Source organism: Abrus precatorius, unplaced genomic scaffold (genome assembly GCF_003935025.1).
Source record: "Abrus precatorius isolate BTA unplaced genomic scaffold, Abrus_2018 Scaffold9, whole genome shotgun sequence".
NCBI classification, from domain to species: Eukaryota; Viridiplantae; Streptophyta; class Magnoliopsida; order Fabales; family Fabaceae; genus Abrus; species Abrus precatorius.
The window spans coordinates 33,834,509-33,850,014 of NW_020874439.1; the positions used below are offsets into that span (position 1 = coordinate 33,834,509).

Genomic DNA, 15,506 nt, shown 5'->3' on the forward strand with positions numbered 1-15,506 from the left:
TTACAATCATAAATATTTTTAATTTATTTTAGTAATTTTTTCATATATTTTATAAAAATAAACTATTTTAATTTATTGTAATAAATTTTATAGTTAAATTTATAAAACAAACTATTTTTTTTTTTAAATATTACATAAGTAATTAATTAACTTGTATATTCAAATGTACCCTACTATGTTTCTTATGTCTGTTCTGTGTATACATGATTATCAACATCCTTTTCTTGCAAGTTTTATCCTTCGAAATGTTATTTATTGTATGATATTTGAATGTCTAAAAATGAATATCATATGTAACATTAAATATGATTATTTCTATTTTAATTATATAAATGTATTAAAAATACCTTTTACCATCAACTATAAAAATATTTTTTTCACTTTTAATGTAGAAAAAGAATAAGAAAAAAAATCGCAAATGCAAATATAATTGTCAACTAAGGATTCTTACGTGTATATATGCACACTTTCTTCTGTTTTTTTTTTTTTTTTTTAGTATTTATGCACACTTTCTTATGGAAGCGGACATCAATTTTTAAGGGACATAGCAGAACCCTTAAACCCTAACATTTTACCATACTTAAATGCTTGCAAAATGCAAATGCAATAATTTCTTTATTGGATACACAAGAGGACATCTAGGCAGAAGCACCACTAACTATAGTCATAAAAAAAATCATAGAGGAAACACTCCCTGTTAGTTTTTCAATTTCCTATTTTAGTATTAAAACAAAAACTACTTTCAAATAATCAATGCTGTTTTTCTAATTAGCGTTAAAATTACGAATAAATGTATCTTTTTAATATTATTAACCAATTTCTTTAAATAAATAACATAAGGTTTAAGGCTGTTTCGTATGAAAAAATTTGAGGAAGTGACACAAGATTAGAAAAAAAATCATGTTTAGTAGGAGAGAATAAAGATATTTTCATGCATATAAAAGATTTCTGAAAATATTAACTTTTGAATTAGTGAGAATAAAGTTTTTCTACCTTCATACATGAGAATAAAATTTTCTTGTAACAATTGATTACAAAGTTATTAAACTTTTCTTTAATGATTAAGTATAAATATATAATTCTTAACAAAATGAGATAATAAATAAATATATTTTATAAAATTAAAATATAATAGAAATTATCGTACTAGATATAACTAAACATGAGTATATGTGGCTTTTGTCATTGTTTACTGTTTGGTTTATTTATATTTTTTCCCTCTTTAATTTAAGTATATATATAATTTTGGTCACTTAGTTTTTTTAATTAATTAAATTTTGTTATTATGCATATCTAGTTTTTATTAAAAAATCTTAAAAGTTATTTAATTTTTTTAGATCTTATGATAAAATTGTAATATAAAATAATTTTAAAAGTTTAAAAACGTGAATAATTGATAAAATTTAAAAGTTTTATAGGACGTGATATCATGAAGGATTTTAAGAAAGTTTTTTAAAAAACAATTGAGTAAATTTTAAGATCTTAATTGATTTTTTAAAATAAAAAAGACATTTTTGTCAATTCAATTTGTAAAACTTTAAGTATAAAATTAAATTTTACGAGTTTTAGGTAGAAGATTACACATAACTTAATCTAGAAGAATTTTAAAAATACAATTAAAGTCTTAAGATTTTTTACTTTACTACCATGATAATCAAAGAAATAAATTATAGTAATTTATAAAATTAATCTTGAAATCCGTTCATCAAGTTCAATCTAATTTTTATTCTTAACAAGATGCATAAAATAAATTTAATTTCTAATACACACCATATATTAACTTAACAAGAAATCATATAAATTAGTCATATTTCAGTAAATATCGAACGCCTCCTTCAAATTGGTCACAATGTCAGCAATGACTGGTCTATCTTCCCATTTCCGTTCTGCACAACGCATAGCGATGTGGGACATTGAATACAATGCCTTTACTTCACTTTCCTTCACCGGTGGTTCAACCCTTGGGTCCAAAACTTTTTCCAATGTTCTACCCTTAATATGAGGCACTGCAAAGTCTACCAAGAAACCCACTTCATCTACGTCTCTCTCTCCTTTTGTAAAATCTTGAATATCTATAACACTTAGTAGGGTAACTCCTTCAATTATATTTCTCCTTCCTGTTAGAAGCTCTAGCAGTACAACTCCAAGTCCATATGCATCACCACTCTTTTCTTTCAACTCATTTACATTATCATAATCAGGGTCAGTGTATCCAACGGTTCCTTCTTCATCCTCAGATTCTGGACTCGTTAATGATAACCCATAATCAGATACTCTTGTAGTCCAAGTCTCATCAAGAAGAATGTTAGAAGAGTTGATGTCACCGTGAATTATAGATGGATCTGCACAATCATGAAGATATTCTATACCTCGTGCAGCTTCCAAAGCAACTTTGATCCTCATTTTCCATGATGAATTCAAGAAGGTGCTACTCTTGTCCACGTTGTTCTTGCCATGCAAATGATCTTGCACTGATCCGTTCTTCATGTACTCATATACCAAGAACTCTTCTTCATCTCTCACTTCACAGAACCCAACAAACCTAACCAAGTGTTTGTGGTGTATACGGGACAAGAATGCCAATTCAGATGCGGGTATGTGGAACCTCTTCCTCTTGATTACCACGTCACGACCATCACCAAGTCTGCCTCTGTACAAATCACCACCAAGCTTGTTTTCCACCGAGAAGTTGTTGGTGGCATCTTCAAGCTCAGCCAGGGAAAATAATCTAAAACCTTCAACATCACGGGAAATGCGTTTTGGTGCATTTGATTTCACTTGTGATGATGATATAGTACCAATTGTGTTGTTCTTGATATGGTTATCCACTGGCGAAGCATAACCGTGAACACGTGATGTTATGTTTCCGAAATCTTCTTTAGCTTCGCTGTTGATACTCCTTAAGGCATTGTCCACTCCCGAAGCAAAACCATGCACACGTGATGATGTTATTGCTCCCATATCTTCTGTAGCTTCGTTAATACTTCTTAGAGCATTGTTCACTTGCGAAGCATAACTATGGACATGTTCATTGGATATTCCCGAATTCGTCATGTTTGTAGTTATACTCTCATTTTTCACTCGCCAAACGAAATCATGGGCATTTTCATGGTTTGTGAAATTGGTCATGTTTACGCTTCCAATTTCACTATTCATTTCACAAGGGAAAGTAAAAGTATGGATATGGAGCTAGCCATCTTTAACTACATATATATGTAGGGATGTATTAGTTGAGACTTTAGGAGAGGGAAAAGATGTTAATCTTTGACATTATAATTCATTATATTGGGTAAGAATGAACAAATCAAATAACATACGCGGAAAGAATTCAAAATCTTATGATTTTGGATATAAATATGGTATTTAGTCTACTTACGTGATGAACCGTGCAAGTACCTAACATTTTTTTTTAATTTAAAAATCTTTTAATTTCTTTACTTTTTTTTTATTTCATCTTTATGTTTCTTAACCTTTTTAGCTTTTTTCATTATTAGAATTTATATCATCGAATTCTTAAATTGTTATCAAATGAATCTCTAGGTACTGAAAAAGTAATTTATTGTTTTTTTATTTATGTATATTTTATTTTATTTTATTAAATATATGCTTGACGTAAATAAAATATTTCATATTTTATCATTTTATCAACGTTTGATTTATTTTATCTATATATTTCTTAACTTTTATATTTTATATTTTTTTTCTTATTATTAGATATTTTATATTTCATTGAATAATTAAATTAATATAAAATTCATTTTAAGAAAGTTTAATATTTTTAAATATATATTTAATATAAATAATTGGTAACATTAAAAATAAAATATTAGATGTATTATATATCTGTACTTTATATAATTATAAAATTTAATTGGCTTATTGTTAGTATAAGTTTTATCCTTTAAAACATTATTTTATCCTAATTATTCTACCCGCGTGATTCATTGAGAAGGCAGCCTTTCACCATTCACACTCCAATTTTTAATTGCAAAGCTTTGTCAAGTAGCTTAGCTAACAACCTACGTGCGGAATTTTTGTGTTTATTCACACTCTATCGAAATGACAAAATGAAGTCATATTGCTTCCACTTATAAGATAATAATTTTCTGAATTTAAGAACGCTGATTCAAAATTTCCATTTTATAGAATGATACACCTGAAGAAGTCAAGTCTTTGTTAGGCTATTAAACAAATAACTATCCATCTTTACAAATAAATGGATAACATGTGTATCTGTCTCATTTACGTTTGAATTCATTAGAAAATCATAATCAATATTTTAAGAGCTATAATTTAGAAATAACCTATTCAATGCCTTTTTTTCTCCCAAGATAAAGGAGAAGACAAACTTTAAAAAAATAAAAAATAAAAAAAATTCAAGCTGAAATAGTCTTACATACAAGCCACCTCTAAGGAGGAAATCACTTTGTGCTTTGCTATTTCAACAATATTTTATCTTTCTACTGTTTTATAAAATAAATAAAATTGGAAAAAATTTGTATTTATTATCTTTAAAAATATATAAAAATTAATAGCTTTTTTTCAGTAATTAAAAGAATTTAAAATTATTCAACTACTATTCCTTTTGAGAATAAATATAAATCTTTCTATTATTTATTCTTACAAATTATTCTAATTACTAAATAAAAAGTATTCAATATATTTTATATTATTTATATTATAATGTAATTTGAGTCTGGAGAATTATTAAAAGAATATAAGAAAGTCTCTTCCTTCTATTATAGAATTCTTGAATGTTGGACTTTGATTCATTATATCCACTAACAGAAGCATATCAAGGAATCATTTTGACGAATAATATGCTCATGTTTTTTATAAATGAAAGTGGCAAAAGCCCAGAAGCTAATGAACAACCGATAATCTTTATGGGAGTAGAAAACTTCCATTACATTATGTACGTAAAAGCAACAAAAAAGACATTAAGAGAAGTTTGCTCATAAAAAATAACAATGGCATCATGGCAGCATCTAAGGTTAGCCAACATATATGGGCACATATTCTCCTTTCTAAAGATATGTGAAATTCTCAATTCAACATGCTGCAACAAATCCTCGTGGATCAAACTCTTTCTACATATATGGCTTCCGATACCTACAATGCCTTTGATAGCAATTCTAGAGTCAAACTGCAATTCTACCTTTCTGAATCTTAAATTCCAAACTAATTTAAGACCTTCTAAAACACAACAATTCTGCCATATATGCAGAAGTATATCTAAGATTTTCAGAGAAGCCATAAAGTCAATTCCCATGAGAATCTCTAGTCAAACCACTACTACTTACTAGCTACTCTGTCCTCTGCAAGCTCCATCCATGTTCTGCTTGATGCAAGAATATAGGGAGGCAAGACCTAACAATAGTCACTCTAATATATTCTCTATATAGAGAGATTTTTCAGTGTCATTAATTCTATTAATAATCGAATAATTAAAAATTAATGTATGATTCTAATATTTTCCACTTTGATCAAACAAGAGAGACAATACAAAGCACACAGGAATGACCTTCAACTCAGAAGCTGAACTGTATGTCATGGGTTTCATCATCCAATGTCCACTCACTAGAACCAACCCAGTTCCCAGTATTTATCGTAAATATATATCCAGCGCCTTCTTCAAATTGGCCACAATCTCAGCAATGGTTGGTCTATCTTTCTCTTTCAATCTCATAGCTCTGTTCTTCTTCTTGTTTCTTATTCTGCACGTTTCATGTTTTGTTTTCCTTGTTTCTTGTTCTACATGATCCTTTTTTTTCTTGCTCTGCATTTTTCTTATTTTTGTTTATTGTTCTTATGTATGTTTCATGTTTCTTGTTCTTTTTCTTTTCTTAATTGCTTGTTCTTGTTCTTTTGCATGAATTTTTTTTTCACATGAGATATTATTGTTTCTTGTTCTGCATAGTTCGTGTTTCCAGTTTCTTTTTCTTTTTCTTTTTCTTCTTTTTCATGTTTCTTATTATTTTTTTCCCTCTAATTTCGTGTTTTACACAATCTTCGTATTTCTCCTATTGCATATTCCTTATTCCTGTTTTTGTTCTTGTTTCTTGCTGTACATGATTTTTTTTTCATTCCTATTCTTCTTGTTTTGCATGTTTCATACTTCTTTTTCTTTTTCTTCTTTTGCATGTTTCTTGTACTTCAAGATCTTCTTGTTTTGTGTTCTTGTTCTTCTTTTCTTTTTCTTCTTGTTTTACATGTTGTTTCTTGTTCTACATCTTTTATCTTCTTATCTGTGTTCTACATGATTTTCTTGTTCTTTTCTTTTGCATGTTTTTTTTTTGTTCTATTTTTCTTCATCATCTTCTTGCTTTTGGTCTGCATGCATGTTTTACGTTTCATGTTTTCTTTTCATCGATCTTCTTCTTTTTTTCACATGATCTTTTGGTTTTTTGTTCTTCATGTTTATTGCTCTTGTTCTTTTTTCTCTTTTGAATGTTTCGTTCCTTTTTTTTTTCTTCTTTTTCATTTTTCTTGTTCTTATTTTTCTTCTTAGTTCTTGTTCTTTTTATATATGTTTCTTATTCTACATTATCTTTTTTATTAATGTGTTTTCTCCCTTTGTTTCTTTTCAATACAAGAAATAGTCATTAATACTTAAACTGTTGTTAAATTCATCCTCGACTGTTTAATAGTTTCGAATGTTGTCTAGAAATAGAAGACAAATGATTCTGTATTGATAAAATGATCATGTTTCTTGTTCTTCTCTTTCTTCTTCTTGTTCCTGTACATGTTTCTTGTTCATATCCTTGTTTTCTACACGTTTCTTGTTCTTGTTTCTTGTTCTTTATTTTTATGTTGCATATTTCTTGTTCTTTTATTGTCATCTCTTTCTTCTACACAATCTTGTTTCTTGTTCTTATTTTTCTTTGTATTTCTTGCTGTAAATTATCTTGTTTCTTTTTCATCTTATTATTTCTTGTTTTGCATGTTTCATATTTCCTTCTTCTTCTTCTTCTTCTTCTTCTTCTTCTTCTTCTTCTTCTTCTTCTTCTTCTTCTTCTTCTTCTTCTTCTTCTTCTTCTTCTTCTTCTTCTTCTTCTTCTTCTTCTTCTTCTTCTTCTTCTTCTTCTTCTTCTTCTTCTTCTTCTTCTTCTTCTTCTTCTTCTTCTTCTTCTTCTTCTTCTTCTTCTTCTTCTTCTTTCTTCTTCTTCTTCTTCTTCTTCTTCTTCTTCTTCTTCTTCTTCTTCTTCTTCTTCTTCTTCTTCTTCTTCTTCTTCTTCTTCTTCTTCTTCTTCTTCTTCTTCTTCTTCTTCTTCTTCTTCTTCTTCTTCTTCTTCTTCTTCTTCTTCTTCTTCTTCTTCTTCTTCTTCTTCTTCTTTCTTCTTCTTCTTCTTCTTCTTCTTCTTCTTCTTCTTCTTCTTCTTCTTCTTTCTTCTTCTTCTTCTTCTTCTTTCTTCTTCTTCTTCTTCTTCTTCTTCTTCTTCTTCTTCTTCTTCTTCTTCTTCTTCTTCTTCTTCTTCTTCTTCTTCTTCTTCTTCTTCTTCTTCTTCTTCTTCTTCTTCTTCTTCTTCTTCTTCTTTTCTTCTTCTTCTTCTTCTTCTTCTTCTTCTTCTTCTTCTTCTTCTTCTTCTTCTTCTTCTTCTTCTTCTTCTTCTTCTTCTTCTTCTACTTCTTCTTCTTCTTCTCCTTCTTCTTCTTCTTCTTCTTCTTCTTCTTCTTCTCCTTCTTCTTCTTTTATGCATGTTTCTTGTTCTTTTTTTCATCTTGTTCTTCTTCTTTTGCCTTTTTTTTAACATGATCTTCTTCTGCATGAAAATGTGTCTTGGTCTTGTGGTGCTGTCTCTTGTTCTTGTTCTCATGGTTTTAATTTGTGGTCTGGAACAATGTTCTTCTTGCTTCTTGTTCTACATGTTTCATGCTTCTTGTGCATGCGTCTTGTTGTGCAAGCTTGTAGGTTAGTTTTCTTTTCTTGGGCATTAATTTTTGGGATTTTTAAATTTGGGTTTTTCTAACTACTACCCTTAAGACGCTGATTAAAAATATGCTGAGATGCATAAAAAAAAATTATGGTCAAAATGCTTAAACTTTTATAAAAAAAATGTATTTTTTTAGTTGTTAACTAATGCCCTGAAATTTTCTTAAGTTTTTTTACCATCAAATCATATCATGATCTAAAATTGAGTAGCTGAGAGTGTCCCTACACACAAAAGGTTACGAGTTTAAGATGTTACAATGAAGAGCACGGAGTATATAAATTTACACATTAGAGTATACTGAATTAAACATATGAGTGTGTGCGAAGAATTACATATTTAAACCATTGAATTCGAAAATTGAACCATCTATCAGACAAGGCAGCAACTCATAATTCAGTGAGAACATGAATTATACCAAATATTGTAAACATATATGTTTGGAAAACAACTAGAAATTTTAAATCATATTTAAATGATTGATACACAATCACAATAAATTTTTGCACCTTTAATCCCACTGTCACAGGTGGAAATAGCACAAGGACAATTCAGAAAATGAACACAAAGAAATAATTTTGTTAAAGAGAATCAACAAAATGTCAAGTGATCGTATAATTGTCGGCAATCGAAAAAGTGAAAGGATGAGAATAGACAAATCATGCATGAGCGATTATGTGTGGTAGTAATTAATTATAGAGGAGGAGTGCGGGGTATAGGTATTATTACATTTTGTTTCTTCGCTCTGGTGTTACTATTATGGCATAGCAACATTCTTTTCATTATTGTAACAGACTCATCAATGCAATAACACATTCAGAGGATTATCCATACTATCTATTTGTTTATCATTTTAATTCTTATTTGATCTTCTCCATTCCATCCACATAATTGACCCTGATTTATAAAATAAATTCTATACTTTTAGACATTAATGTTTTTAGTCTTATGCTTTACTTTATTTATAAATAAATTAAATTATCAATTTGTTATAAATATTTTATTAGTGAAGCAATTTATAATAATAATAATAATATATAAATTATATTATTATTTATACGCTATAAAATCATTAGAATATCAAGTTTGGGTTTGTCGTTACAGTATCAACTTTAGTTACACATTAGTATATGTAAGATAATTTACATATGTTAATGTGTACTTTTTTATTAACATTTAGAAATTATAAAGTCAATATAAATTTTTCTCTCATATTTTCATAAAAAAGTACAAAAATAAAATATTTTTCTCTAAAATATATTAATTTTTAACCGATTTTTTTATTTTCAAATGCATCCTAAAAAGATTTATATATAAATTATTCTTTATTTAACTTTCAAAAATATTTTATATTCAATTTTATAACCCTTCCAAACAAGGTTTTCTATTAAGTATTGCATGGCTCTAGTTTTTTTACTGTAGCAAAAATAAAAATTCATCGTACAAAATTGTTGAATAAGAATTACGTGAGAATTTTCATTATAGAAAAAGATATACGAAAGTAGGATTAAAACCCATTTGAGTCCAACCTTTTTATAACTTTTCTCTTTTTTTTAAAAATTTCAAAATATGTTAAAAATATAAAGTAATATTTAAGTTAAGGAATTTAAGAAAATAACACACTTAAATTTTTTTATACCACAAATTTTTCTTATGATCTTCCCATGATCTTAGTATTGCACTCTCTTTGAATCAAAGCAAATATCTTAACGTCTTACAGCATAAGACAAAATTATAAAAGAAAATAAAAATTCATATACAAACTTAGATTTTGAATAGTGGAACTTAAAATCAATAATTTAAGTCAATTTATGACTTTCACTTCCATCTTTCTTTTATAAACTCGGATAACGTGAGCCTCATCGTGTAAAGATATTTTATTTCACCAATTTTAACAGTAATCTCATAACTGATTTGTTGCAATTTATTTTTATTTGAAAAATAAAAGTATTAATTTTCAAGTAAGAAATTGTTGGTGGCTGCTACAGGCTCATCCAGATCAGGAAACTCCTCTTCCCAGTTTGAGTGATCTGCTGCGTCATGAGTTGTACCAATTGAGATTATGTCATCGCTGCTATCACATATGAGAAATGCACGCTCCAAGTTGGTCATAATATGAACCATCTTTCGGTTGTCTTGTTGATATTTACCTTCCAAATCCACACAACTGATTGCGGTGTTGGCCACTAACACCACTGCTTCTTTTTCATTTGCATTCGGGGGTCCAACCCTTGGATCCAAAATTTTCAATAAATCTCCATTCAAAATAGCAGGCACAGCAAAGTCTACAACACTTAATGGGGTGCCTCCATCTTCACCATGCTTGAACATAGCTCTCTTTCCTGTTAGAAGCTGTAGCAGTACAACTCCAAACCCATATTCATCATCTCTCGGTTTTTTCAACTCATTTTGATCAATGTACTCATGATCAGTGTATCCTGATTTCATTGTTAATCCATAATCAGATACTCTTGCTGTCCCAGTCCCATCAAAAAGGATGTTGGAGGACTTTATATATCCATGAATATTAGATGGATATGCAGAACCATGCAGATGTACCATTCCTCGGGCAGCATCCAATGCAACTTTGATCCTTATTCTCCATGATGAATTCAACACACTGCTACTCTTCTCCACGTTGTTCTTGTCATGTAAATGATCCTGCAGTGACCCATTCTTCATGTAATCATACACCAAGAGCCCTTTGTCTTTCTCTTTATAGAACCCAACAAGCTTAACCAAGTGTTTATGATGCACACGGGACAAGGATGTCAATTCAGACACCAATGCATCCTCTTTCTGGTGAAAACTTTTCATCTTTATGGCCACCTCACGACCATCAACGAGTTTTCCTCTGTACACATCACCATCAACCTTGTTCTCAAGCGAGAAGTTGTTGGTGGCATCTTCAAGCTCAGCCAGGGTGAACAGTTTAAAAGTGTCAACATCACGAGCATGGCGTTTTCGCACACTTGCTTTCACTTTTGGTGATACCCTAGCAATTGTATTGCTCTTGATATCATTATCCACTCGCCAAGCAAAACCATGCACAGTTGATGTTCCCAAACCTTCTGTACTCCTTATGTGATTGTCCACTATCGAAGCAAAACCATGGACATGTGTATGACTATCCACAGGAATGCTTCTTATTGCATTGTCCAGTTGCCAAGAATAACTAGGAACATGTCTAATGGATATTTCTGAACTCATCATGCTTGAAGTTATACTCTCAAAATCGTTATCATTTTCCCAAACAAAATCATGGACGCTTGCATCATTGGTCATGTTAACGCTCCCAATTTCGTTATCCATTTGCCAAGTGAAAGTAAGTATGGATATATTTGATTTGGTGGAGGCGTAGAGCTAGATTAGCTGTACCCGTATACATTATAAGAAAGATGCCAAATAGTACGAAACTTATTCACGAAGATAACACGAAAGTCGTATTTATTATTATTATTATTATTTAGGGTTTAATGCAGCCACGATATTACAATTATATATAGAATTGAAGGGCACATTTGTGTTCACACCTATTCATTTTCCTTTCATATTGTAATCTTATTGATATGGTGGACATTAATATTATATATGTTCTATATAAATGTCATTGTTGTTATTGTAACTTTATATCCACGCGTTTCCAACGTCTTTTTTAAAACGATGTTTTCAATGCATATAAAAAATTAATAATTTTTTATTAAAAACTATAATGTCTAAAATTATTAACATGTTAGATCTTGCGCTATTCTATAGTTCTTTTTATAAAAAATTTATTATATATAAATTTTTATTATACCCTTACACATATTTTGAAGTAATTATTTTCAAAATACTATATGGTTATCAGCATATTATTCTTTAAAGTTTTGTGCATTGAAATTTTAATTTATTTTATAATACCTATGTGATCCCACTTAAAAGGGTTCCTCTGTCATTCACACTCGTTTTATCAAGAAAATAGTTTATAAACACCTTCATATACACATTCTTACAAAGATAAGAAACAAAATAAAGAAAGAAGTAATTCATTTAATAAGAAATATAATATAATAGAAAAAATAAAAAATAGTAAATGAGTATTAATATGTGCTAGAATATTATTTATAAATTAGAAATAATTTTTAAAGTGCAAGATTTCAACTAGCCTGTCTAACGATTTATGTGCAGAATTCTTGTGTGTTTATATATTCACACTGTATTAGAATGACAATGGAAGTCCTTATTGTTTCCACTTATGAGATAATAATTTTCCGAATAACGTAAGAGGACTCGATTTTATAGAATGACATATGAGGAAGTCAAGTCCTCACTAAACTATTAAACATTTCCATCCATCTTTACAAATAGTATATGAGTTTCTGACTGTAAGAGGACTTGATATCTCTGTGAATTACAATGCCAACTGAGGTGAAGTAGCATATGAACTATAGTCAATATAAAATTCACTTATAGAAGACTCTGACTCAGCTATTCAGTTTCCTATTTTTTCTCTCTTAAAACAACAATAACTCTAAAATCATCAGCGCTATTATGTATAATTAACTATGAAAATACAAACAAAATTTTCATTTCAAACATTTATTTGACTTGTTAAAAGCTTAAAAATCTTTAGGCTTTTATTCTTTCCCAACTTATTTTTCTCGTTCTCTGGATTGATTAATAAAATTGGACGAGAGTTTTAGTGCACTACAAAAAATTATCATTTAATTTGTTAATAACTTATTATAAAAAAATTTAAAGGAAAAAAATTCAACTACCTTAATAGATTAAAGCTATGTGAGTTCTCTACAGCAATATTAAAATCACTAACACCATGCTTTCCGTCAAACTTGTAGCCAACGCGGAAACCAGAAGCGACCTTCAAAAGAGAAACAAAAGTAAACGAATGTGCTCGTAAAAGGGACCATAGTTGGTTGAGAAATAACATCAAGGATTAGTTACAGTGCCTCCAGATTCAACAGCTCCAATGAGTGTTTTCCAAGCTCTAGACGCCAAACTTTTTGTTCACATATTTCTCCACTTTACCCCACATGTCCATAGAATATGGGTTACCATTTTACATTGTGAACTCCCAAGCAACTTCCTAGTCTTAGGACCAAATATCAAAGTACCTTCTCCTCCGGCTTTATATAAATAAATATTTTTGCATAACAATGTTCTAATCCCACTTAAAGGCAATAATAGCAAGTGCAATGCTCAGACGAGTACCCCTTAATTTTGACGGTTAAAAAAGAAAAATTAGTACGCTTATACAAGCATATTCACACGCATCAGGCATTAATAATACTTTATTCTGTCATGGCACACGTATAGATACATAGTGTAAATTAAATGTTCCATATTTCTGCTTGGCCATTAGTAAATTAGCAAAATATTACTGCAGCTTAATATTAGATGATATCCCTAATATTTACTGGCCACGACTACACCCATATAATTTATCAATATAAGAATTGACTGAATTTTCCATGACTATATCATTTTGAAACAACAGAGATTGAACCGCTGGAAATGCTATATATCATGGCTAGCATCACAAATAGACATGGCCCGCTCCAAATTGAGCACAACATCGACTATGGTTGGTCTATCTTTGCCTTCCAAATTAACACAGTGGATAGCAGTGTAGGACACTAACTCCACTGCCTCTCTTTCGTTCACATCCGGGGGTCCAACCTTTGGATCCAAAATTTTCACTAAATCTCCACCCAAAATAGCAGGCACTGCAAAGTCTACCACATTTAATAGAGTGCCTCCATCTTCACCATGCTTGAATATAGCTCTCTTTCCAGTTAAAAGTTCTAATAGTACAATTCCAAAGCCATACACATCACTCTTTGCTGTCAATAAATTTTGACTATAGTAGTCAGGATCTAAATATCCAACAGTTCCAGCTATTGTCACAGATTGATAATCACCGCTTTTCAATGATAACCCAAAATCAGATACTCTTGCTATCCAAGTAGCATCAATAAGGATGTTGGAAGACTTGATATCTCTGTGAATTATTGATGGAACTGCATAATTATGGAGATATTCTATTCCTCGGGAAGCATCCAAAGCGATTTTGATCCTCATTTTCCATGAGTTCAGCACACTACTACCCTTGTTCTTTCCATGTAAATGATCATACAATGACCCATTCTTCATGTACTCGAACACCAAAAGCCTTTCATGTTTCTCTTCGCAGAACCCAACCATCTTAAGCAAATTCTTGTGGTGTATACGGATTAAGAAGGCCAATTCACACTCATATGCTTTAAACGTCTGTTGAAAATTCTTCATCTTCGAACCAGTTGCACCCCTTTTGATCGCCACCTCACGGCCATCGAAGAGTTTGCCCCTGTAAACAAGACCAAAGCTTCCAGCACCAATCGTGTTCTCAAGTGAGAAATTATTGGTGGCTGCTTGAAGCTCCACAAGGGTGAACAATCTAAAGCCTTCAATAACATTTCCTAGTGCATTTGATATCAGTTGTAGTGATAGTGCAGTAACACTGTTGCTCTTTATATCATTATCCACACGTGAAGCAAAACCAGGCACACGTGATGTTCCCCAATCTTCCATAGCTGCAGCAATACTCCTTAAGGCACTGTCCACTCGCGACACAAAACCACGGACACGTGATGTTCCCGAATCTTCTATAGCTTCACCACTTCTCTTGAAAGCATTGTTCACTAGCGTAGCAAAACTATGGACTTTTCTATTGGATATTCCCGAACTCGCCGTGATCGAACCATTACTCTTAATAGCTTCATTCACCAGCGAAACGAAACCGTGGACACTCTCATCCTTCGTGAAATCTGCCATGTTAATGCTAAGTGAATATCGTATATAAGGATATTTGCTTAGCTATATATCGTATATAATGAGTCAATTACTAGTCATATGTATTAAGGAAGTGGACAGGAAATTGGATGAGAAAGTCAAAAGAAAGAAAGAAAAAGAAAAAGCAGGAAGGAAGCAAGAAAAATGAAGGAAATTGAGATAATTTTGAAATTGTATGAAGCAACTTGAAAAAAGAAGGTAATTTTTTCTCTCTTTTCATTTGATTAGATAAAAAATAAAAGGAAAATATTTTATATTTTTGAAAATACATAAATAGCTTTAGATAATAAAAATATATTTTAAATAAATATTATTTATTCAAAGTAATTTTTTATATTTTTTTCTTTTAATGGGAAATAAATAAAGAAAAAGGTATAATAATAATAATAATAAACATTATTATTATTTAAGGTTGTTGTTTAATAATTATGAACTAAAAAATGCACAAATAAGTGAAAATATCCATAAAACAATGCCGATCACGTTAATTACTATATATAGGAACAGGGACATTACCATCAAGCAATACCAATCACATGAGAAGGTTCATTGAAATTTCCGGTCGGTTGAGGGGAACGATGTTGGAAGTAAAAAAATTATTAATATATTTTTATTTAGATTTTAATATATTTTAATTAGTATGATTTTTAAGTAAAAAATTATTTATTAATCAGTCTTAAAGATAATATAATTAGCTCAATCGTTTCTAGTTTTTCCCGTTTACTATTGAAGCTACTGCAAACT

The 15,506-nt window shown here is 30.1% G+C and overlaps 3 protein-coding genes across 3 annotated transcripts; all 3 read right to left on the bottom strand.

Moving 5' to 3' along the window:
- Window positions 1–1,812: 1,812 nt before the first annotated feature.
- LOC113851285 (putative serine/threonine-protein kinase-like protein CCR3) lies at window positions 1,813–3,129 on the bottom strand. Its single transcript, XM_027481750.1, has one exon. The coding sequence runs from the start codon at window positions 3,127–3,129 to the stop codon at window positions 1,813–1,815; it is 1,317 nt and encodes a 438-aa protein (XP_027337551.1).
- Window positions 3,130–9,881: 6,752 nt separating this feature from the next.
- LOC113851286 (putative serine/threonine-protein kinase-like protein CCR3) lies at window positions 9,882–11,216 on the bottom strand. Its single transcript, XM_027481751.1, has one exon. It carries the CDS (start codon window positions 11,214–11,216, stop codon window positions 9,882–9,884), a length of 1,335 nt encoding a protein of 444 aa, XP_027337552.1.
- Window positions 11,217–13,214: 1,998 nt separating this feature from the next.
- On the bottom strand, window positions 13,215–14,744 carry LOC113851288 (putative serine/threonine-protein kinase-like protein CCR3). The gene has a single exon (XM_027481752.1). It carries the CDS (start codon window positions 14,742–14,744, stop codon window positions 13,449–13,451), a length of 1,296 nt encoding a protein of 431 aa, XP_027337553.1. The 3' UTR covers window positions 13,215–13,448.
- Between the last annotated feature and the right edge of the window lie 762 nt (window positions 14,745–15,506).